General features: G+C 38.4%; 1 protein-coding gene across 1 annotated transcript; it reads left to right on the forward strand.

The window, feature by feature from the left end:
- Positions 1–17: 17 nt before the first annotated feature.
- POP1 (POP1 homolog, ribonuclease P/MRP subunit) lies at positions 18–23,345 on the forward strand. The gene is made up of 15 exons (XM_009087088.4): positions 18–278; positions 2,767–2,940; positions 3,763–3,938; positions 6,269–6,517; positions 7,067–7,154; positions 7,463–7,638; positions 8,269–8,519; positions 8,651–8,744; positions 9,499–9,610; positions 10,577–10,696; positions 15,722–15,837; positions 17,144–17,335; positions 18,219–18,373; positions 19,094–19,435; positions 20,242–23,345. The coding sequence occupies exons 1-15, from the start codon at positions 158–160 to the stop codon at positions 20,903–20,905; spliced, it is 3,030 nt and encodes a 1,009-aa protein (XP_009085336.2). The 5' UTR covers positions 18–157; the 3' UTR covers positions 20,906–23,345.
- Positions 23,346–23,570: the final 225 nt, after the last annotated feature.

Consider the following 23,570-nt stretch of genomic DNA (forward strand, 5'->3'; position numbering starts at 1 on the left):
GGGGCGTGGGTGTCCACGTGTGGCGGTGGAGGCCGCGCCGCGAGTGAGCGCTGCGTTGGGGTTGGTGCCGGGGGCTGCGGCTGCGCCTGCACCGCACCGCCGACCTCTCTCTCCCCTCCTCTGCCCGCTACGGAGAGGCTCCGCAACCCCGCCGGAGATGTCTGGGGCACGGGAGAAGAAGCGAGCCAAGAAGATGAGGAACCAGCCGGCCAGCGTCACGCTGCCCGCAGAGCCGGGGCCCTTCAGCGGCGGTGGGAGCAGAGCCTGCCCGACCCCAGGTATGGCTGTGGGAGGCCCTGTGTGGACCCGTTCGTGTGTTACCTGCTCTATGTGACCCTGCCTTGGCGGGGGGGTTGGACTGGGTGGTCTCCAGAGCCTCTTTCCTACCCAGACTATTCTGTAGCCTGTGAATATGCCCTTCTCTCTATCATCCCTTCGATTACATAACGAATCCTTACAGTTCCCAGCCGTAAAGTGAATTTGGGTGTTATACCAAATCCAGTTTCTCTCTTGCTTTTCCGCCAGACCAGTAGTCCGCTGGTGCTATGTTTTCCCTCATGCACTAGTTTTCTCTCAGATCTGCATGCCCAAGCAATTTGGCTCCTGGGGCTTGTGGCTCCTGCATCTGTGAAGGGTATTGGCAGGAGGCAGCAAGGCGTGTCCTCAAATGGCAGTGTCCTGGGTTATTGCAGGAGCATTTTGTACACAGGTAACCTTTGCAGCTGAAGACTGAAGGATCCTGTCAGATTGTATGCTAGGTGCTCCTTTTGTCTTTGAGGTTTGACCTGCATCCTCTATCCTTCAATCGGACCTCAATTTCCACCACTACCTTCACATTTCGATATTTTGTTACTTTCATTATTTCTGGGAAAAACCCCACTTAAAAAAGGACTTGTTACTGTGAGGCCTGCAGAAGCTGACAGATTGCATCTTTGTGATTGAATGAAAAACCCTTAAGCGTCACTGTGTATTTAGGTGACTGAAGAGTTCCCAAGCAGGCAGAATGACATAGCAAATTATGCTCAGCCATGTCTGAAGATTTTGGAATGTCATTACAGGAGTACTGCTAGATTAAATAAATTTTTCTAACTTTATTTGTAGCAGGGACCTTCTAAGATAATGGGTTTATGTTTTTCTGTTCTGTTAAAAAGCCTGGATTTTCATCCATGTAGTGTTCTTTTGTAGTGTCAGTATCACAGTTTTACAGAAATGTTTCGTAGAAATAGGAAAGCAAAATCCTAAATAGGAGTTACAAAGCTACGAATCTGTACAGCAGCTAAAATAATTTAAGGGTTTTTTAGTTATTAAGTCAGTGAGAGTTTTGCCAAGCAGACTTCTGTCTTCCGATTATGTCTTCCTTCCTTAAGAGGGTGTGTTTGTGGTAGGAGTTAATTTGGGCTGTAGGCCTACACTGATTTGCTGACTGAGACAGCTTCCATCCCTCTTTCCTAGTTATTTCCTTCTCACCTTCACCTCAGTGTCTGGAAAATGCTGCTCTCAGGCAAGTGTAAAACCAGGTCAGGGAATTGTTCCACATAAAAGCTAATTTCTGTTTCTACACCAAATGATTAGTTTTCTGCAGTATTACTGCAGTTCTGCATGATGTGTGGTTGCAGCAGGCTACAACAGTACTGCTGCTGAACATAAAAAGTTCATTTTCTTGCTTATTTGAAATGGAAAAGGGAGATTCTTTGGTTTTTTAAGGTCTCATAAATTGAGATGCTGCTGAATGTGAATCTCCTGGCTATTTTTCATGCCAATGGTAGCATTTTTGGGACAAAGAGACAGGCTTGTTTAAGAAGATCAACCTGAAACCTGTTTTTTTTTAAATCTCTCACTCCATTTCTGTGTACACACAGCTTGATTTTAGCTGGAGAAGATCCCTGAATGCTATGGTCTCTTGTTCTCTTAAGCATTTGACTTGATGTAGTGGATGGGGTGATAGGAATGGCTGTCTGGAGCTTTTTTATTTGGATTGTCCAGTATGAGCTGCCTGAGAACCATATCTCAGGCAGTTCATGCTGGACAATCCAACATATCTCAAGTTGTAGTAGAAATCCTAACTAAGGCTTAACTGAAAACTGAACATAAAGTAATCTAAACTAATATATAGTACTTGTTAGGCTGAATGTACACTGCTCTTTGAATAAGGACTTCAAGGCCCTCTGAAACTTTAGGTACTTGCTAGGTGCTTAGCACTCCTGAAAGGTATGTCTGCACCTTAGAAAGCTTTACTGTAGGCCCTAGTTATTTAATTTCAGTATTGATTTAAGTGCTTATACCAGACAAGTAACTTACTGCGCCAACATACATGTATCATGCTTACCTTAATTTATTGCTGTAAAAGAAATATATGTCAGGCAAGAATACATTTGCTTATAGAAAAAAAATCAAGGAGCAAGTGGAAAATATAACTTTGCTGTTTTGTTACTAAAACTCTGAGAAGACAATAATAAAAATCACTATGATGTTGCTTGGACTGATTTCGCTCTGACTCCTGGAGGCAAAGTCTGGATTGTGTACCATTTTCAGAGCATGCAAAAGTTACTTAATCTATCACAAGTTTGCTTCAGGGCAGCATAAAATTCTTATTTATTCCTGTAAGAAAGCATGTAATTCTTCTGATTTCTGATGGTTTTTTCAGTTATATGTAGCAAATATAATAGGAGTCTGCTGTGGGATTTTCTGAGGAAAGATTAATTGAGTTATTGATTACTCAGACTAATTTGTGTTTTTCTAACCTCTTTTCATCTCTAAACCTTCCAGGAGATGTTCGTTCTGAGCAGCAGCAGAAATTTTCAAATCAGTCATCTGGGCCTTCTTACAGGAAAGACCAATATTTTTCAAAGGGGCAAAGTAGAGGAGAGAGAGGCAGAGGAAGAGGGGGATGGCAAGGAGGACACCAGAGTGTATCTGAGGAGATGCCAAAATACATAACAGGTTTGTATATGTGAAAATGTCATAATTTATCTGTCCAGAGCAATTTGCTGGTGATTAAGTTTGCTGTCTTGGTTTTTATGCAAGAGCAGAAATTAGAACTGATGCTATGTTCTTCTGTTTTTCCTGATTTTCTCCAAAACACAGAAGTAGTTGTGAACTGGAATTAAGGACTAGGTGTTGTTCAATGGGTTCTTTGAGACTTCAGAGTGGAAAAGTTACACCTGCTTGTAGTGAGGGAATATGCATTTTGATTGCTGTTTGCCAGTAAAATGAATACTGACATCTGCTTTAATGCCAGTGAAACTGATTTTGCTCATGATGTAAGTAAAGTATAGCTTTTTGTCTAACAGAACGTTTATTTAGGAGAGCAGATCAGCTTTGCAAAATATGGCAGTGCTGTGATAGTAGATACTCTTCCATAAACATGAAATGAGACCAAGCTCTGGATTTTTATTTGATTGTTTCAAAACAGTCTGTAATATGTTACTACTTCATTTTTTTCCATGCTAAAGATTTTTTTTATCTCCCTGAATACCACCTGAAAAGATTGCTATTCTAATTTAACAAAGAAGTATTTAATGCAAATGCAAATTGTTGATTAAACAGCTTTGAAATTCATTCATGTATAAATATTTGCTTGAGCATATCTGTAAACTTCAGGATATATAAAGAACTGAAATTTCTTCAGTGACAGTGTACAGCACTTTTATGTCAAGAAGATATTGGACTGCTGTAGTAGGAGTAATTCCATAATTTACGTACAGGATCCTCCTCTGGTTTTTTTGCTGTTTGTCATGCTCTGATGCAGTTCTTTCATTCCAGTGTCTGCCTTTGCTCAAGCTCGTGCTGCTGAGATCAGTGCCATGTTGAAAGCAGTTTCACAGAAGTCGTCCAACTCTCTGGTTTTCCAGACCCTCCCCAGGCACATGCGAAGGCGAGCAATGAGTCACAATGTTAAACGCCTACCCAGGCGGCTCCAAGAGATGGCCAAGAAAGAGGTATAAGTGTGTCTTACAGCATTTGATGTAGTGGGCACAGCCAAAGCACAGTGTTCACACCTGTAGTTGTTAATGTTCAGACCTGAACTTCTTCCAGACTTTCCTGAGTACCCTAAACTTTGACTGACATTTGGATTGAATGCAGGAACGCCTCAGTTTCAGGTGGTAGCTCAAATAGGTCTCACTAACCACCTGGCTTTGTGATCACTGGACATCTTGAAAAGTATTAGAGTAGTTTTAAGAGTCCACTCTTTTAGAGCAGAGGTTGTTCAAGTGGCGCACTGGTTCCACATGGTCCAAGAGTCCTCAGCAAGACCTGTCTGCCTTGCACTCCACCACAGCTTTAGGATGTGACTGTGCCAGCCTCAAGCTAGCACAGGTGACATGATGGTTCTAGTGTTACAGCTCAACGTGGGGATACACTGGGGTTGTTGGCAGGCTGCATGCAGCTTAATCCTTACTAACTGACTAGTCCTAACAGCTCCTTGAACTCGTTTTGTGGCAGTATCTCAGCATTTAGTCAGAATATGCCTATGGGGGTTACTTGCTCCTTACTCACTGTGGCCTTCCTGTACGTTTAAAAAGGAAAATTAAAAAGTGGTTCAGCAGGATGTTATTGGGAAATGATCTTCCCAATGTTTGGCACTGATCACTTTATCATCTTTCAGAATTCTTAAAGTGATCAATTGAGTTTGCTTGGTAAATTTTCTATGTATTAAGATTGACTGATAAATTTATTGATTGCATTCTTTTTCTCTTTTGTGTTGTCTTTGAGACCTTGCACCTTCCACCCTGAGTTCCTGAAGATGATTGTTCATGGTTCAGAAATCATTTTGGATACTTCCTGCCACACACCAATTACATTTTTTTTTTAGGATGTTTTATTGGATCTTCACAACCTGTATCTCATTTTACTGTTTTAGTTCACATTCTTTTTGCTTTGTCAGACATGACAAGAGATGCAGTTTGGGCCTATTTTCTGGGAACTGAAGGAAGAAGGCATGGGGTGTTTTCCGTAGTTACTTACTGTTATCCTTGTTAAATCTATATTTCTCTAATATTTTTTTGGTTCTTTTGTGTCCTGCTTTTTTAACTCCTTTCATATGACGGCCTAACTTCTGTGTACATGCTCACACTCCCTCTCCCATCTCTGTTTCCACTCCATTGGATTTTTGAGATTATTTATTTGGCCCTGGTGCAATTGTATTTCTTCTGCTACGTTTTCTGTCTTCAGGTCTTTTGGTGTGGCTTATGTGTTTGCAGTGGCTCACATTTTCTTGCAGCTTGTCATATCTCTGTTACTTGTTTTTGTAAAAGTTCTGCCTATTACTTTTCAGTGTTTGATCTACATCTTCAAAGTTATGATTCAATTCTGCTGCACTTTCTTCATTTGTCTTAGGTACTTTATCATGACCCTATTCATTGTAACATTTACCTGGACCATCTCTTATCTCTTCAATAAACTTAAAGATGTATGTTTTTTACCTGCAATGCCTTTTTCTCTAATTGCCTTTCTGAACCAGTCACCTACCATTGATCCGGTGGCTTGTATTTCCTTCTCTGTGATGGGTCTGATGGGAAGATGCTTTTTTTTTTTTTTTTCCCCAGTTCTGTTTTAATTTCATGGGTTGCTTCATTGTTTTTAGTGTTCTTGGCACTGATCTTCTCATTTTCTTTCCTTTGCTATTCTTATAACCAGTGGTCTGTTGTCAAGTCTGTTTCTTGGTGAGCTTACAAAGAATATTCTAAGAATCTTTTTGTATGTCTTATAGTCCTATTTCTTTGTAGCACTTTTCTTCATAAAAAGAAAAATGAAACACTGTTGTGCATCTATATGTAATAGTTCAGACCTTGATTAGGTCTGGCTATCAAGAATTTGTCAGGATATTGCCACACTCCTCTCTTGACAGCTTGTATGGGTTGTAGAATTGATAGGCTCCTTTCTGTCAGTCTGATCATCTGTACTGCTTCTGTATGAGGTCAAACCTCCAGGCATTTTCCATGTCACATTGATTTGTCCATGTGAATATGTGTGGCAAAAACTTCATACAAGAAGTAGCAGCGCTTACTGTTCACTGTTCACTGTAAAGTTTCTGAATCTGTGTGGATTTTGTTTTATATATGTTTTATATAAGTCAAACCTTCATGCACTTCTGTGGATGTGATTTGCATAGAAAATTTCAAAGTTAGTTACCCTCAAGAGTGATCCAACAAAGTATAACTTAATGTTAGTGTTTCCTGTATTCTTATATTTCAGCCTTTTTCTTTTCAGTTTTTTTTTTTTTTTTTTGTCTTGAGATTTACTTCAATGTCCTCTCTTCTAAAAACAGGCAGAGAAAGCTGTACATCAGAAAAAAGAACAGTCAAAGACTAAATGCCGCAAAGCTAGAAGACGCCACATAAATTTGGTAGCAGAGTTTAATCACAGGCAAAGAAAGAATATTTGGCTGGAAACCCATATTTGGCATGCAAAGAGATTTCATATGGTAAAGAAATGGGGATACTGTTTAGGAAACAGCCCTACAGAGAAGAGCTACAGGGCTTGTTACCGAGCCATGACAAAGCAATGCCTTCTTCAGGTACCACAAATACATCTTTTGTTTGATATTTTGCCAAAGTGAAGTAATCAACTGCTTAGTTATAATGAATATTTCTGTCTCTTTAAAGTACTGTTGGGTCAGCTTTTAATAAGACTGCTACATATAAAATGAATCATTTTATAACTGTAATTCTGGGTGGCAAGTTTCAAAGAGAATAAGATGAACTTTAAAGGAGTCTTATGGTAACTATGAAATACTGAAATATTGCATTTTCAGTTTTCTCAAGAGCTAAGAGGTTAACTGAATCCTTATATCATCTACCTGAGCAGCTATTGAGGAGAGAGAATTTATTCTATGTCCTTTTTGATTGGTTGGCTTAAGAGGCGGGTTGACCCTCAAATGAGAAATGCCTCACCACTTTCCTACAGCTATTAATTTTAAGTTTAAAAGAAACTCATTTCACTTTGGCAAATTTTAGAGAATGAATAATTTCTACTTACGTGTAAATTGTGAGGCCCTGTCTGATCCTTTCTTAACAGGGTCACTTTAAAGAGTTATCCTCTCTTTGACACTATCATATTGTTTCAGGACTTATCATATTATTGTTGCCTGGAGTTGAAGGGTAAAGAGAATGAGCTTCTGAAGCAACTTGCTCGAATATGTAGCACTGACGCAGGTAAAATTTACATAGTTCAAAATAAAGATTCTGAATAGACTAAAGGATGACACATCCTTTTTCTTTTGTAGTAATGTATCAGTAGTAGTTACTCAATAGTACTAACAGAGTTGATACTGATTTTGAGCGAAAAATGTAATTAAGATGTCATACTAGACATTTAGAACTAGACATTTTTATTTCAGTGGCTTATTAATAAGCTAATTATGATCCAACATTAGCCGCTCAGCAGCCAGACTGAATTTCAATTTTACTTTGTTTATTAAACAACATATGACTTTGTTCTTCAATAAGTATCTTCTTTTTAGGACTGACATTTCAAGAGGCTTCTTGTCTGTCTGGAAGATTCGAGGGTTCCCTGAATCTTTACCGAGCAGATCGCTATCCTGAGGCTATGCTTGGTCCTGTTACATTTATTTGGAAGCCCAGGGATGGATCTGAAAACAGACAGTTGTGGATCTGGGTGCATCCAGCTCTGAAGCAGGTATATTTCCTGTATAGTTGACCTCTTATTTCTTTATGTATTGCGCATTATTAATGCTAAAGAGGTCATCTGAAAAGTATGGAAGAACTGGGTATAATACATGGCTTCAGGAACTAAAAGTTGGAAGACTATTTCCACTCTAACAATATTGGTGTTTTGCAGCTTGGTTTTATAAAGCTTATACAGAAAGTGTGTGCTGCTGAGGTGTTCAGTGTTTGAGCTTCTGAAAGCATTTCTAGTGTCACTTGCTTCAGGATTTGCGTGCAATATGATGTTGCTTGATTTACATCCTTTCCACTGGCACCCCCAGCAGGCTAAGTTCAGTGTCATCATGGATAATTATATTCTGATACTTAGCTATCAGCTTTAAAAAAAAACCAAAAATGAAGATGTAGAATGTTGTGCACAGGCAGTTTTTCTTACGTTAATTTTCAAGAGAACAAATTCTTAGAAACTTTCAATATTACTTTCAGCTTTTCTTAGCAAGCCCTTGACTTCAGCAAAATTAAATTTTATTCCTTGAAATCCATATAGGAAAATTATACTTAAGTATATTTTCCTATAGGAAAGCATATTTAAGGTTTGCGGTGTACTGCATATCATCCTAATCCAAACTTCGTTTTTCTTAAGGACATACTGAGGGAGTTAAAAGCAATTTTTCAGTGTTCAGAGCCTGAAGAAATCTGTATTTCTGAGCCTGTTACGACATCAGTTCAAGAGGAAAAACAAGTGGAAGTTGTTACGAGCCTTGGCAATAAAAGAAAGAAGGAGGATAAAGAAGGAGAAAAGGCTGTGCCAGTGAAAAAAATAATTGGAGACGGCACTAGAGATCCATTCCAGTCCTACTCTTGGATCTCACGGACTACTGGCATTGTAATCAGGTTTGTTCACAGTTGAGTCAGAAGCTGTGGCCCATAACCACAAAACATAGCTGCATGTCTGGCTTAACAGTACTGGGGAAAATAATGTGTGTTGTAAAATTGTACATCCACCTGAAACTTTCCTGTTTCAGTGACAGAAGCATGGAGATTCTCCGATACAGGCTGATTGGCCCATTATCACACTCCATCCTTACAGAGACCCTGAAGGCAGCTTCTGTCCAAACAGTAAGGAAATTGACTTTGCATGTTAGTGTAATTTTGGTAATGTTCTTAAAGTGTGCAAGCTTGTTTTTTGCTAGAAAGACCTATAAATTATGTAGCTTTCCTTTTCATAAAGGCTAACCTGTGTATTACCCTGGTGAGCCTCTTGACTAATGCTGATCTCAGGAAGAACTCCAACCTGGATTTAAAGTGGGAGTAGGAAGAAAATAAAAACAGTGGTCCTGAGCAGGCTGTGTACTTTCTGCTGAAAGAATAATTCCAGAATAATTCATATTCTTTTTGACAAACTACACATCCTGTTTCTCAAGCAATGAGCTAGAGCCCCTAGAACTAGGGGGCAAGACATGTAAGGTACAGAAAACATATGTGTTTTCAATCAAGTATGGAGTTTCTCCAGGATTTAGGTGTTCAATCTACTTCTTGGCATATAGCATCACTGTGGTTTTAATGAAGTTTTTTTTGTCTCTTGAAGCAAACATGATGAGGTCATGAAATCTCTGGCTTTCTCTAAGAAATAATAAATGACAGAATTAGGAAGTATTGTGGATTGTTTTATTTATTTTTGTAACACAGGGTACAGCTTGTTAGAGATTATTGTAAAGTATAGGACTATACATCATCAGGAAAAAATTACTTTGGTTTAAAACTTGAAGAGGAGGAAAGTGACTATAGTAGTTAAGGCAAACTGAGACTGAATTCATACTGATAGAAAATAATGAATAACCATTTGAGTTTAATTAGATACGTTGTTTTCCAGGAAATGGCAGATTCAGAAACAGAACTGAATAACTGGTGGGTAGAAAACTGCAAGGACTCTGAAAAAGTATCTCTTCATCAATGTCAAAGTGCTATCTTTGAGCTATTGGAAGGTATTTGGGCATGTGGGTGCTATTGGTGGGAGGGGGGGGAAAACTTATAATCTAGTGGTCAAAATTGGCATGCTAATAAAGTTGACTTAATTTTGTACATGCTTATTTTTGCATGATCAAGATAGTGATGCCTTTGAGAATGTGCTTAGGTACTTGCCAGGGCATGGCAAAGAATTAAAAATGTTACATTGGGGATATTTAAGGGAATTGAAATCCTCTGTGTAGTTCAAACTTTCAATAGAGAAACAGAGTCTTGTTTGTTATTTTTGCAAACTTAGATTTGGGATTGCTGATGGGATACACAATCTGATGTATACTCTCACTCTCTCTCACCATACACTTCAAATTAAGACAAAAGTTGTACAATACATCCACAGATAAAATGGTAGCCTCCAATCCAAAGTGAAAGTATTATGCTTTGTTTATATATGTTCATTTCTAAATTAACAGTTGTGTATTTGGCTGAATTGTAAAGTATCATAAAGTTAACAATATTTTGTCAATTTCTAGCACTGAAACAGGTAAGGCCCTTTGGTAGATCTCACATTGTGCTCAAGTGTCTATCCAATGTGAGGCAGTTAAGTAGAGATGAGGTAAAACTTTCACAAAACACTTTTAAATTTCCTTTCTCTTGAAGTCAGGTGTAAAACAAAGGTTGGTTGTTCTTTGAAATTTGTCAAATGCAAAGCATGAATTGAGTCTGTGACAGTGGCTTCATATCTATGCTAAATGTAAATATAATAGCAAACCAAGCCTTGCACTGCTCTTGTTGACTTTTTTGTTATTGAACATTTAATAAGCATTGGTGAGTTCTCAAAACATGTTAAATTGAGTATTCTGAGTTGCTTCACTGGCTTGCAGTGGTGTCATATCACTGCAGGCAAAAATGCTCAAAATACCAGTGCAGAAAAAGATCACAACTTAATTGGTGGTTTCATGGCAATGTTCATCTGTGTGTTTTTAAAGGGATGAGCTCACCATCAGATATGCCACCAGGTACAATACTTGGCCTCACTGTTGGAGATCCTCGGGTCAATTTGCCAAAAAAGAAGACAAAAGCCATGCCAGACTTTGAAAAATACCAAGGTGAAATCCCTTGTCTATATTATATGAAGAGATTTAGTTTCTCTCTATGCTGTTGTTTTCATTTACTGTCATCTTCTATGGATTGTCTCTTGCTCTTTTCCTCTAGGTTTTGGTTCAAAATATTTCCCATTTCCAGAGCCCCTGGCAAAAGAGAAACAGCTTGAAAGTTGCATAGGTTTTAGAACAGCAGTTGTGAGGGAGGGACATGCACCAAAGCTGGTCTTGTGCTCAATGGAAGCCTCTGTCTGACCATACAGATGATCCAGGTTCGAATCCTGGCAAGGCCAACCAGGTGCTAAAAGCTCCATAGTAAGTTTCTGTTTGGTGTTTAGTCTTCCTGTTTCTCTCTCAAAGAAGATACCTGCTGTTTCTGGTTTATAGGCCCACGATGTTGAAAGTTGCAATTCCACTGCAAAAAAGTTACTACCTTTGCAGGATTAGTTTTTCAGATGGCCAAGGTGCTGGTTATGATAGAAAATGAAAGATGCAAGCATACCTCTGAAATTTTCATTTCAGTGCTGACTTATACAATGTTTCAGTGCAAAATTCAAATTCATTTGGATGTGAATGTCCTCTAAAATGGGCAAAAGTATGCACAAGATATAGTGGGGTTTGTGTACAGTGTAGGCATGCTCAATTAGGTTGACTGGACACAGGCTGCCTCACCTAATAGGAGAAACATGATAGCCAGCTAGCAAGCAGTAGCAAATAGGACAAATTGAAAGTTCCAGAGTCTTCAAAATACTGGATTTCCTTGGTGGTCTATTTGCAAGACAATAGACACTAGACTAATATAGTCTTACATATCACTTAAATCAGGTTGAACACCTACTTCAGTTATTTTAGCTCTACAAAATTCTGCTCTTTTCATTTTCTTACATATTCTACCCTCTGTATCTAGAGCAGCCTTTCTGTTAATTAGTTCTGCTCAGCTAACTTTTTCATCATTAGTGTTCCTGTTGGAAATGCTGCAGAATACATCACCTCTTCTTTGGTTCCTTCCTGCTGAGAAGGTGAGATATGTAGCACTTGCTTACAGATACTGGTTTGAGCTGCTAGAAGAGTTAGCAGCTACAGAAAGTAATTTGGTGTCTTCCATTCTGCTTGTCATGTCTGTGAGGATGTGTTCAAGAAGGCAAGATCAACAGAAGGCATTTAGGTATTTTAAATGTCTCATAGTAGTTTCTCTCCCACTGTTGGAGCTGGTTTTCCCTCAGGAAGGATGGCCGTGGTAAAGAGGTAATGGTATAAGATAGGGAATCAAGAGCACCTCTGTTTTTTCCTTTGGCTGGGTAGAAATGTCCAGCTCTTTCTACCTGGGGTTATGCTTCACTTGCAAAATATCTTCCATACCATAAATACTCAGACAACCTGGTGTTGCTTTTTTGGTTTTTTCTGATTTTTTTTTTTTTTTTCATCATGCACTTAAAACTGCTTCTGTCCTCTCTGACTTTTATTTAGGAGAAGGAGGAAGTCCTTGTTCAGCTACCAAGGAAAGATAAATAGCGTAATACCTTCTAATTTAGGTTCTGCTGTTACACACAGCTGAAAAAGCTGAGTAGGCAGAAGGATGAAAGAAGATAGACAAGACCACTGTCTTCCAGTAGAACTTGCTCCAAAAAAAGACTTCTCTAAGATCTGTAATTCCATTTCAGTGCTATTAATTACCTCCTTCTGAAAAAAAAAATCATTTTATGAGCTTTAGAATTACATAAACTTTCTGAGCCTTGATTGTATTGTGAGCTTGCTCATAATTATATTGTGAGCTAAACTCTATTAAAAATGTTAATAGTAATTTTTTTGTTTTAATCACATCTTGTTTATTGAGCAATAAAAGGGAACCATTGGTGTATTCCACACTTTTTCTCCACTTTTTTGCTTCTTGAACATTCAAGTACTATTAGGATTAATATTTCAATTAAGATTGAAATAGCACTGTATACATTAGTATACGGGTTTCGTATGTATTTTAGCCTCTCTTGTTCTTCATTATTGTATAAAAACCAACTGATTTTCTTAGATAAACTTAACTAATTTAAAGATGCATTGTTTGTCAAATGAGTGAATAGTTTAGGTAAGTTATGGCCATTGCCTTTGCTTAGGAATTGTCATCCAGGTAGTCTGTGGAATGATACGCATCTGTTCATACTGCTTTTTTTTCCAAAATGCTGTTCTGAGATACGCCTGTATAGTTTTTCCCTGTCAGTAACACACTAACAAATCAAATGTAATTTCAGTCTTTCCAAGTTACTTTATTTTTTCAGTGCATACGCATGTGTGCAAGCTGTGTGTTATGAACATAACTGATCAGATTTAATTCAAATCAACTGTCATTACTTCTTTAGGCTGGAGTCAAGACTCCCAGTAAGTGCATGACTGCACATCAGTACTGTTCCTGTCTCCAGTTTAAAGCACACTTCTGACATTTTAATATCTTGTTACTGTTTTGTATGGAGAAAACAAATTCTGCTGCCTTAAAAAACACTTGACATGGAGTTTGGTGAAACGTCTACATAATCAGTGAGTGAGATGCACAGAAGGAGAATACACCATGAAAGATTTCGTGAACTAAAGTTCCTTCTGTAGACAGAGCCTGGGTCCATGCTTGTAAATGCACCTCTTGCAGAGGTGTAAGTATCTGTCCCCAGCTGTCCTGATACCCACCCTCCCTGCAGAGTCAGGCTGCTCCCGGGCTGTGTTTCTCTTTTTCCCTTTTGTTTTTTTTTGGGAATAGGAGGAAGGAAAATTTTCCAATAGAACTCTTAGGCCTGTCTTCTAAGACAGATAATCAACTGTGCAAATCAGATCAATAGCTTGAAATCTAACAAAGCTTTCTTCTATCTGCCTGTATTGTCTAAACACCATCTATTGACACCAGCAGAAGTAGCTTGTTGATGAGCTTCATGTGCTTAGTAGTGCAACTTCCTATTTCCTGTATTAGCCCTAACATCTTACTTTCACTAATACCAGCAACTTATTCATCAGTAAGGTTATTTCCCCAGAAATCTTAAAATAGAGACTGAAGAAAACAGGAGAGAGGTAAGAAGAACAGGTGTGAGGATTTGGGATTATGATTTGAGTTATAGTATGCTTAGTAGAAAGAATAAATTCTCCAGGTTCAGCAAGGATCAAAGAGAAGGAATGTGCCAAGTTAGAGAAGGATATTTTAGGCTAATAAGGAGGATATTGGATGAGTGATGGTGATGAAAAGAGACTGAGTTAAAAGGTCTTTCTCTAGTGGGGAAACAAATATTCATATTTTTTGTTATAGAATATAGGAATTGCAAAGAGCTCTGAGAATATGACAAGGATAGGCTGCCTGAACTGTAGTAATAGAAGGAAATGTTAAAAAAAGCAAAGACATTTGCAGTGAATAATTTGCAGTTGAAGGAACTAGAACATGTTTAAGTAATTTAACATAAAGAGATTCTGGTGTTCACAAATGCTTTCTGTACAGAAGATGGATAAGTACTTGCCTTACCTTATGCTTGTAATTATGTGCCCTTCCCCCTTGGTTATCTGTAAGAGTTAGGAAGGCATTCCCTAGCACCACACACAGTTTTGTTGCTCTTTTCCTTCTTTTGAGGCATTAATACTTGCTTTCTCTCCAGACAGAATATGTTTTGCCTGTAGGAGTGTTGAGCTCTCTTAGGTTCCTGCTCAGTTTACTGTTCTTAATTCTTGGTCAGAGAAGGAATTCTTCTGCTTAATTGGCAAGGATTCCCTTTGTAGTTTTATTGTTCTTAATTTGAAGGAATGGCACTGTAATCTGATAATTTATTTTGCATTTCTTTTCCTCAGTTAAATCTAGCTCATTAGCAAGAATGTATGGCAAGTATCTGTAACATCACCAAACTGTCACAAGTGCTGCAGTAGTTAGTATTTCTTGCAAAGGATTTTGCAACTTTTTGTAATGGGTGCATTTTAAAGATTATGGATTTTAAATAAATAATTATTGCAGTTATGTTTGACAGTACCTATTGCTAGGTACTGTTAGTACCACTGAATAATCCAAATCTTCTGTCTTTGAGTCTTTGTCTACATTACCTGGAAAACTTAGCAGAACCTTTTTTAAAGACACTTAAATAATTTTAAAAAACAAAACAAACCCTGACATTCTACATATTAAAGGAACATGTTAAGTTCCTTTAATATGTAACACTTTGTGGATGATGAAATGAGGAGCAATCCCTCTAAGTTTTTAATCACAGAACTATTAATAGGTTCATTGCATTGTTTCTTGGTAAGAATTACTTTTCTTAAATGGATGAGCATTCACTGCGTACTGTACTGTACATTGAAGGCTGTTAATCCTTAGATCACTAAAGGTAGGTACACATTTTCTTTGCTTTCCTTAGATTGTAAAACTGAAGAAGAGAGAGGTTATTTAATATTTCAGCAATCCATTTTGAAGCTGCAGTTGTTGTTTTTCTTCAGTAATGCACACAGTTGTTGATTTGTGCAGACGTAAGCAAGAGTAGTCCCTTCATTGAAGGACACAGCCTGAAAGGATCCCGAGCAGGAAACTAGTACTAAATAAGTGTTGCAGGCTAAGCATAGCCATACAAGTGTTTCCTGTATGTACATTTCTCAAAGGTAACTCTTGCTTCTCTTGCAAGTTTACTTAGGCAGAATTATTTCAGGCTTTATAATGTTGCTCTTTCTGATTTTTACTGAATCTGTTGAGCTTTACACTCCACCAGAAGGGCCAGATTCCAGAATATCAAAGGTGGTATGTAAATACCTAGTTTACATTTCCAACAGTCATGTCTTTTGTTAAGATAAAACACTGGTGAGAAAATACCAGGTTAGTCTTTCTAACACTAACAGTTGATTTCATATTTTGTGTTTGGAAATACATGTGATGGAAAGATGTGCCAGAAGCAGTTATGCTTGTGGAGCTTTTAATAGGCTTTTCTTGGTTGTCTGCTCATTATATTTATGAGATGGAGGTGGCTTTGGTAATTTGGTACTTAAACCACAAAAATTGTTTGAATTTTTTTTAAAGGTTCTTTTCCTTTGTAGATAATGATAAAGTTAGGCAGCTGTACCTGAAGGGTGTACCTGCGGACTGTGCTCACAGCTTTATCTGGGACCATGACATCTGTAAGAACGTCACTGAAAATAAAATCTCAGAGCAGGTAACTAAGTAGGTGGATTGACGTTGAGGAAATGGCTCATGGAGTCCATAGAAAAGACTCTAGAAATTCGTATAAATCTAAGATTAATCAATAGCTTCATTAATGTCATAGTATCCAGCTGCTGACATGAAGGGGTTTTTTTGTAGCCTTTGCATAATGTTCTTGCACAGCCATTGACCAGGGGTTCAATTAAAAGAAAGCTTTATTGGATTGCCTGCAGGACAGTAGTTGGAGGTTTCTATAACAGAAAAGTTTGGAATTGGATTTTCATACATCACCTTGACTTGTGTAGCAGAAAAGAGTGACACAGGAAGGCTCTGGCCTTTAGCTGTAGTCAGGATGATTCTTCTGAGTGAAAGAACTGTGGAAGCTGAAAGGAAAGAAATCCTGTGTTTCTGAACTGTAGCACACTGTGCTGTGGCTGTGCTGGGCAATAACTTGTGATTTGTAGAGGACTTCAAGTTTGCTATTGCAGGTTTGAAATCTCCTATCTTGACATTTTCATTGACAATGGAGGGCAGCCCATAAAGTGCATGGATAAAAAGGTGATTTAGTCCCAAGAGGTAATAAACTTCTGGCACCGTTGTAATGGTGAAAGAGAAAACATTTGTATAGCAAAAACATCTTTTTAAATATTCTTTCTGAAACTTAATTTTGTGCTCTTTCGAACTGTCTGACATAGTATAAAAAAGCAGAGTACTTAAAAATATTATACTAGCACATGACAGTTACCAGAACAATCTTTTTATGTATGACAGTGCTTTTTAGTCTGTGATGAAATTGAATGTTTACGTGATAAAACACAGGGAGTCTGATGGTCTATTTCTTCATAAATGTATTTTTAATGTGGTGCAATGGAATGTAACAACTGGTGATTGACAAAACCTCGGTGCCAGCGTGCTTTATGTGAACTGTTTGATGACCAAATCTTCTTCCCCTCTCCTTGGATATCGTTCAGATTTGCTCCATGTATTGACGGACTGAAAGCACCTGTTCAATCTAGTCTTGTGCCTAAGTCTGCAAATACAATGTTGCAGAACTTGATTTTCCTCCTTCATGTATGTTGTGCCTTGTACATGCTCTTTATGAAGGACTATGGAAGTAAGAAGGAGAGAAAAAGGGTGCTTAATAACTCTTTTCTTAAATAATTTTTCATGCCTTGATAAAATTCTGTTCAAATATGTAATGTATTACTACTATATTTTTCCTAGCTGTAAGCTCACCTTTTTTCTGTATCTTGGAAGGGTATCTGGAAGAGGGAAGAAGAATGGTTATTAATTTATGGGAAATGTCTCCTCCTTCTCAGGATTTAAACCATATGAGAGCTCAGTTACTGGTACCTGGATCACACCTTGATTTGGGTCCATGTGAGTCTAAGATTCCCATACTGTTGGTGCAGCAGCCAGGGAAAATGGCTGGAGAAGATCGACCAGGATGGGGGAGTGGCTGGGATATCTGTCTCCCAAAGGGCTGGGGCATGGCTTTCTGGATTCCTTTTGTAAGTAACTTTGATAGTAAATTGCAAGTAAATTTGATAATTTATATAATTTAGTTTAAATTAATTTATTTTGGAGAGTGTACTTCACATTGTATAACCAATTTCCAATTACAGAATCAAAATTTCACTTTTAAAAACAGCATATGAACTGGTTCATGACAGAAGCTTGGCCTTGAAACTTAAACAATAGCTTTCCGTGTCTTCTGTTGGAAGACAGCTATGCCCACATACAACTTTGTACACATGGAAGTCTAGAAGCAGCAAATCAGTGGGGAGTCAGGAGAGAAAGCTGAAGCTGTACCTCTCTGTGCTTCTACAAGCATATGCCTCTAAAGAGAAATCATTTGGTGCCTGCTGCTAATCAGTTTCCAGCTTGGCTATCTGCACCTCTGTCACCAAGGCTGCTTCTGATGTGGGAGAGAGCTTAAAACAAAGTTTGTGTTAAGCTTGAATACTCCTTTGGTGCTGCTGGAAGCATCCTGCTTTGAGTGTTCAGGTGGCAGTTTTTATATCTTTCTGCAGTTAAAATTACGCTTTTGAATGTTCCAGGGATTTAGTTGTAGTGATACCTATTGTATGGTTAAAATACATTGGGCAGTGGTTGTCGAAGTAATACAACATTCCTGGCAATGTCCAAGATCAGAACCTGTGAAATTCTCTTGATATTTGTTGATAGTTTTGCAGAATTAAATTTAAAGCATGAATAACTATTTTGCTGAAATTAGTATCTAGAACTGTAGAAATCATGCTTAAGTATATTTTTTAAAGCTTAAGTGTTAGACTTTCAGTTTTCTAAGGAAATACCCTTTGACCATTAATGTTTTGTTTCAGCTAGGAACCTGGAATTAGTTCAACATTGCTTTTTGGGTGTTTTTTATAACAGATATATCGAGGTGTACGAGTCGGTGGCTTGCAAGAGGCATTAAAGCATTCTGAATACCAAAGGACACCCCACACTCCTAATGATTTCCCAGACTGCCAGGCAGGAATGCAGTTTGCCAAAGAATTGGAAGCCAGTCTTCTTGAAAAATTCAAACGGTAACATTAATTTAAAAATTGATGGTAAGAATGACGAAAATGAATACTGCTTAAAATATTCCCTTAATTATCTGTTGTTGTTTTCATTTAGGCTTGGACATTTTGAGATCTTTCACCAGTGTTTTAGGAATCCTAGATATATTTAACTCTCCTAAACAGAGTGTATAAATTAAACTCTTCTATTCCCAGAGACATGCTCAGTTATAGAGCTGTAACAAGGCTGCATAGCAATAAAATAAACAAAACTATTTTGAGATCCCTAAGCAGCAAATGGGGGAGGAGGTAAGAGAATGCAAAGGAGTATGTCCAAGTATGTACCAAGTGTTAAAGAATAAAGTAAATTAAGAGGTACATTTTGGTATCTAATTTTAAATATCAGGCATTCTGAAGATTGCATTCGTGTTTACTGCAGCAAAGAGAACTCTTAACCACGAGTTTGGAGTAGCTGGAAATGTCCTCTGCACCAACTGGAGTTGGTTCCCCTTCCAGATAGGAGGGGACAATAGGAGACATTCAGAGGAAAAGGTGGTGGTGTGAGTCCCAGCAGGTAGATGTTTCTAGCATGGCTGAAAATATATAGTTGACAGAAATACAGCAGCATTTTCTAGACTGTAGTTTTAAAATTGTTGTTCAGTGAGGTTAGAAAGTTAATTGTGCATTCCCTTTCTGTTTTAAGTACTTGATTTTGAAAATATTCTTACCTACTTATTTATCATTTAGACGTCCACCTGCAAAGAGGGCAAATTATGTCAAGCTGGGCACTCTGTCTCCTTTCATCTGTCCTTGGGGGCAGCTGACCAAGAACTGGGAAGAAAGAATGAAAGCGTCAGGAGGATTTTTATGTCCTTCTTCCCCACACCCCAACTGCTGCACAACTGAAGGGCAGACCCTTTGTGACCCCAAAGCAGAAGCAGTCAGAGAAGCTTCCCCTGAGAATGATGAGGCAGAGGAGACCATGGAAATAACAAGTTCTGAAGGTGCCCTAAAGACAGAGGATCTTACAAGCACCCAAGATTTTGGTGAGAGAGATGAAACTAAGACAAGTGACTTTATTGTTCTCAGGTATGACGAAATTATACACACGTTTATTTTTTTATTGAGATTGAATTGGGGAACGGAAGAGCTCAACCTTGATTATTAAGATGACAGAATTATTTCATCCAAATACAGTGAGATTAAATAGTTTTGTCACAAATCAGGATCTGCTCTTGAGTGGAAATCCTTCTGCTTTTCTCCAGCAAACTCAATGGCTACATAAAGAAAACTCCTTAAATTATCTTAAATTTAACACTCTGGAGTTTACTGTGTTTTTAGAGTTGGTGTATTCTGTCTGCTTCCAGGTTGATGGAGCTTTTAGAAGCTCATATTTGTGGCTTTTGGACTATGGCTGTGAAAATCATCTTGCATTCTCTTCCCTAATACATCACCACAGGTGATTCTTGCACTTTTTAACATGGTCTCCAGAAAATAGAGAATCCCCCACATTCCAGTGCAACACATGAGGGCAGCAACAGTATTGGAAAGTGCCTGAGCACAGGTCTTTCATTTTTGTGTGGTTACCAGGGGAAGAAAACACTGCAAGTTCTGGACTGCATTAGTGTCACTGAAGATTTTAGAGTGTTTGTGGTTTTAACAAGCTTTGGGGGTTTTAACAAGTAATGTCTCCTTTTTTCTGAAGACAACTCATGAGTTCCACTCACCAATGTTCTTTTTAGGCTAAGAGTGATACAATTACCAGCTTGGAAGGTTACAGAAAGCCCCAGGGCTTTTTTTTAAGTGTGCTCTTGCAGATATGTGGGGTCCTGGATTTCTGTTAAACTGCTTGTTAATAACTATCTGTGATGTTTGTTTTTGAAAATTTTTAATAGGAGTGAGAAACTACTAATGCAGCTGTCAGCCTGGTGTTACCCCACTGCTGGGAAAGATCGGCGGATCCGCCTTATTTCTCGGCTGGGACAGAAGGAAATGACTGAAGATGTTTTTTTGCCAATTTTGATGAGCTACCCAAGGGCTCTTGTCTGGGTCAATTTGTCACTCTTGAGAAAGGGGAACCCTGAATTACATGCCATGATTTGCATCCCAACAGAAGATGACTTGCTGCATCTGAGCAAAGACAAACTCTTCTGTGGTCCACAAGAACCCAAGCATCGTGACATATTCAAGGACAAGGTACAGAAGCAAAAAGAGAAGAAGAAGAAGAAGAAGAAAAAGGATAATGTGAAGTCTCTAGAGGGTGACCCTGCAGACACTCCAGATGAAGAAGCAACTGAGGACCATGAAGACCTCATTCTTGGTCTTTGGTCAGATGCTCTCCCAGATGTTACTTCCCACTGCTCCAGGACTGTCTTGGGGTATGTCACTCGAGGGGATTTTTCATTGGCTGTAGGCTGTGGAGAAGCACTGGGTTTTGTTAGCTTGACTGGGTTAATTTATATGTTACACAACCAGCCAGCAGATAAGAAAGGGCTTGTTTTGTTAAGGACTCCAGCATCTTTACAGTACAGGTTTGCAAGACTTAATATTGAGGTTTAAGCATCATTGCAGTGCATTAGAATGCCAAAAATACCAAAGAATTCTGTTTTGTATTGTGGCCTTTCTGATTTGTCTCAAATTTGCGCTTATTCTGAGCCCAAACAGCTCTAAGGTTATGAAATAATTTAAAAGCTTTTCAGCCTTATTCAAGAAAATAACTAATGCCTAAAGAGACCAGAGTTACTTTTCATGTCTGCATTGCTAAGGATTTCTAAAAGATCATTATCATGATCTTTATCTCTAAGGGAGCATATTCCTCATTTTTTCTCCTCAAAGCAGTGGATGCTATAACAATATACAGGAAATCATCATGTTAATTTTAGAAGTCTTTGCTCGGATGGACTGTAAATTTACAGTGCACTTTCACATGTAACTGCATGAACTCTGATCCAGTGTATATAGCAAGTGGCTTTCCTGATTCCTCGTATCTGAATAGGTGTGGCTGCAGTGCAACAGAGCTATGTAGACAAAGCTGAATGCTTAAATGAAATACAAATAAAATATAGACCAGCTATGTAATTTTGAATTATAGCAACTGGAGCTTTTAAACTGGAAAGCATATCAGTCTGTTTCCCTCGTCTGAAAGGTATTCAGATGCAAATTGCTACTGAATGCCACAATGGGTCAGCACATATTTTCTATTAATAATAGGGGACATTTTTGTTCCTCAAAACGTGAATTTAATTTTGTATGGAATGTGCTAGAATTGAAGGTTTCTTTATGTTACAGTATGGTTCATGAATATTGTTCAAACAATCATAAAACTTGTAAAATATGCTGGGGGGTAAAGGGAGAAAGGTGTTTGATTTGCCTGGGGTAGTGTGGGTAGGTTGTTTGTGTTTGGTATTTTGTTGTTTGTTTGGGTTTTTTTATGCTAGCCTTAAGCATCTAGCTATTCTTAAGGACTTGACAAGAAATTTACAGTAATACGCTGTAGTTTAGTAGCAGCATGATGCAAATATATGTCAGTTGGTAAAATTATCCTGAAATGATCATGTACAAATAAAAATGTAATGTATTCTGGAGTTAATAGTCTACTGACTAAGTTTGATTCTTAGAGAAATTAAATATGGATTACTTAATGACTTTTGCTTTCTAAATGTCAGCGTTCAGCTTAATTTCCTCTTTCACAGTTTTGTTTGAAAGTCTTAGGCGAATTTATTAATGTTGGCTGGAGTTGTTGGAGGTAAGATTTAGTGTGCCTTACCCCCAAAATTATTAAAATATAGGACAATTTAAATATGGCACACACATGGGGAAGGAGGAAGAACATCTGATTGCAAGGGAAGTATTGGAAGTGGGGCTGGATTTTGTTTTTAAAGTCTTCAGAAGATGGATTGTAGAATGTGCACCAGCAATGGGAGTTGTGGTGGCATGTGGGAAAGAAAGATGTAGTTTCCAGCACAGCTTGGATTGCAGCTCCCTGAGAAATCATGCTGAATGGCTCCTCACTGCTCACCTTTGATGCACCTGATAAAGCAATCATGGTCCCAGAAAGATCCTGGGAAGCATCTGCAGGAAAGCCAGCAGATGGCCCCAGAGGAAAGAACTTGGTTCTGGCAGGGCTGGGATTCACACGCTCCTGGCGTGTGACCGTGAGTGCTGCAGCCTGTAGGTATGTGTGAATAAGGAGCCCCTTAAACTTTACAGCCTGGCTGCTCTGATCAAGTTCTCTCATGGTAATAATCCTGGATTTAATGAACCTTTTGAATTGTAAGCCCGATTGAAATATTTCTAAGATCACAGTTTCCAGAGCTGTGCTTCTCAGGAAGAGAGGGGGGGAGGTAATGTTTATATGATTTTTTTTCCCTCATCACCTCCCTCATCTTCTTAATAGATAAATATTTTCTTGCCTCAATAGACCTGGCTTGTATGTGAGAAAGAAAGAGAAGCCCCTGCCCAAGCTATCGTTTTTTCTTTTCTGCTTGCAGATCTTTTGTTCACTGAGTCTTTCCCAGGTTTTATATTAAAAAAAACCCCAAACATCTGGAGTCTTTCCTTTTTTTTCTTCCTATTGGTAATTTTTGCCAGGTTTTCATTTTGACACTTCCTGTTACTTTTCTTTGATTTCCATTCTCTATTTTTGATTTATGATCCTTGTCTCTGGTGAGCCAGTGAACAGAAACTGGAACCCAAGTGCATCCTGTTCTGTATATCTTGTAATATTGTTACACAGTTGTTTTCCTGTAAGTCAGTGATTTATGCCTTAAAACTTCACTCCTTGTAAAATACACTGCAAACCAGATAAGTTAAAAATGCTCAAAACTCTCAGCCAAAATTTGTCAGAAAAGTACTGTGACTTTATGTAGCTGCAAGGAAATTTTTATCTGTGGTTGCAATTCCAGATTCCGTGTGTCTCAGGGGTGATTTAGTCATAAAAACCATGTCAACACTGGACAGTCAAACTGTGGGTAATTAAACCTGTGTTATCTGTGCATCAGCTGCATAGTATGTCTGTGCTCATCATGTTGAATCAGGTGTAGTTTACAGCACACATCTGCTCTTCTTGCATTTGCTACATGTTGGTTAACTACCCCAGAGCATCTGGATCAGCTCCTGTGGGCTGTAATACACAAGCATTTTTGGGAACCTAGGAAGCTGTGGGCTGGTGAAAGCAGCTCTCACAAGCTCTCCGGTTCCCATGCTATCCTCCAGATAATTTTCT

Source organism: Serinus canaria, chromosome 2, assembly GCF_022539315.1.
Source record: "Serinus canaria isolate serCan28SL12 chromosome 2, serCan2020, whole genome shotgun sequence".
Classification (NCBI taxonomy): Eukaryota; Metazoa; Chordata; class Aves; order Passeriformes; family Fringillidae; genus Serinus; species Serinus canaria.

Excerpts from the sequence above, each read along its gene's own strand:
- POP1 (XM_009087088.4), top strand. The coding sequence starts at position 158 with ATGTCTGGGGCACGGGAGAAGAAGCGAGCCAAGAAGATGAGGAACCAG. Across the intron at positions 7,155-7,462 it reads AATATGTAGCACTGACGCAG|GACTGACATTTCAAGAGGCT; the intron begins GTAAAATTTACA and ends TCTTCTTTTTAG. Across the intron at positions 8,745-9,498 it reads AGGCAGCTTCTGTCCAAACA|GAAATGGCAGATTCAGAAAC; the intron begins GTAAGGAAATTG and ends GTTGTTTTCCAG.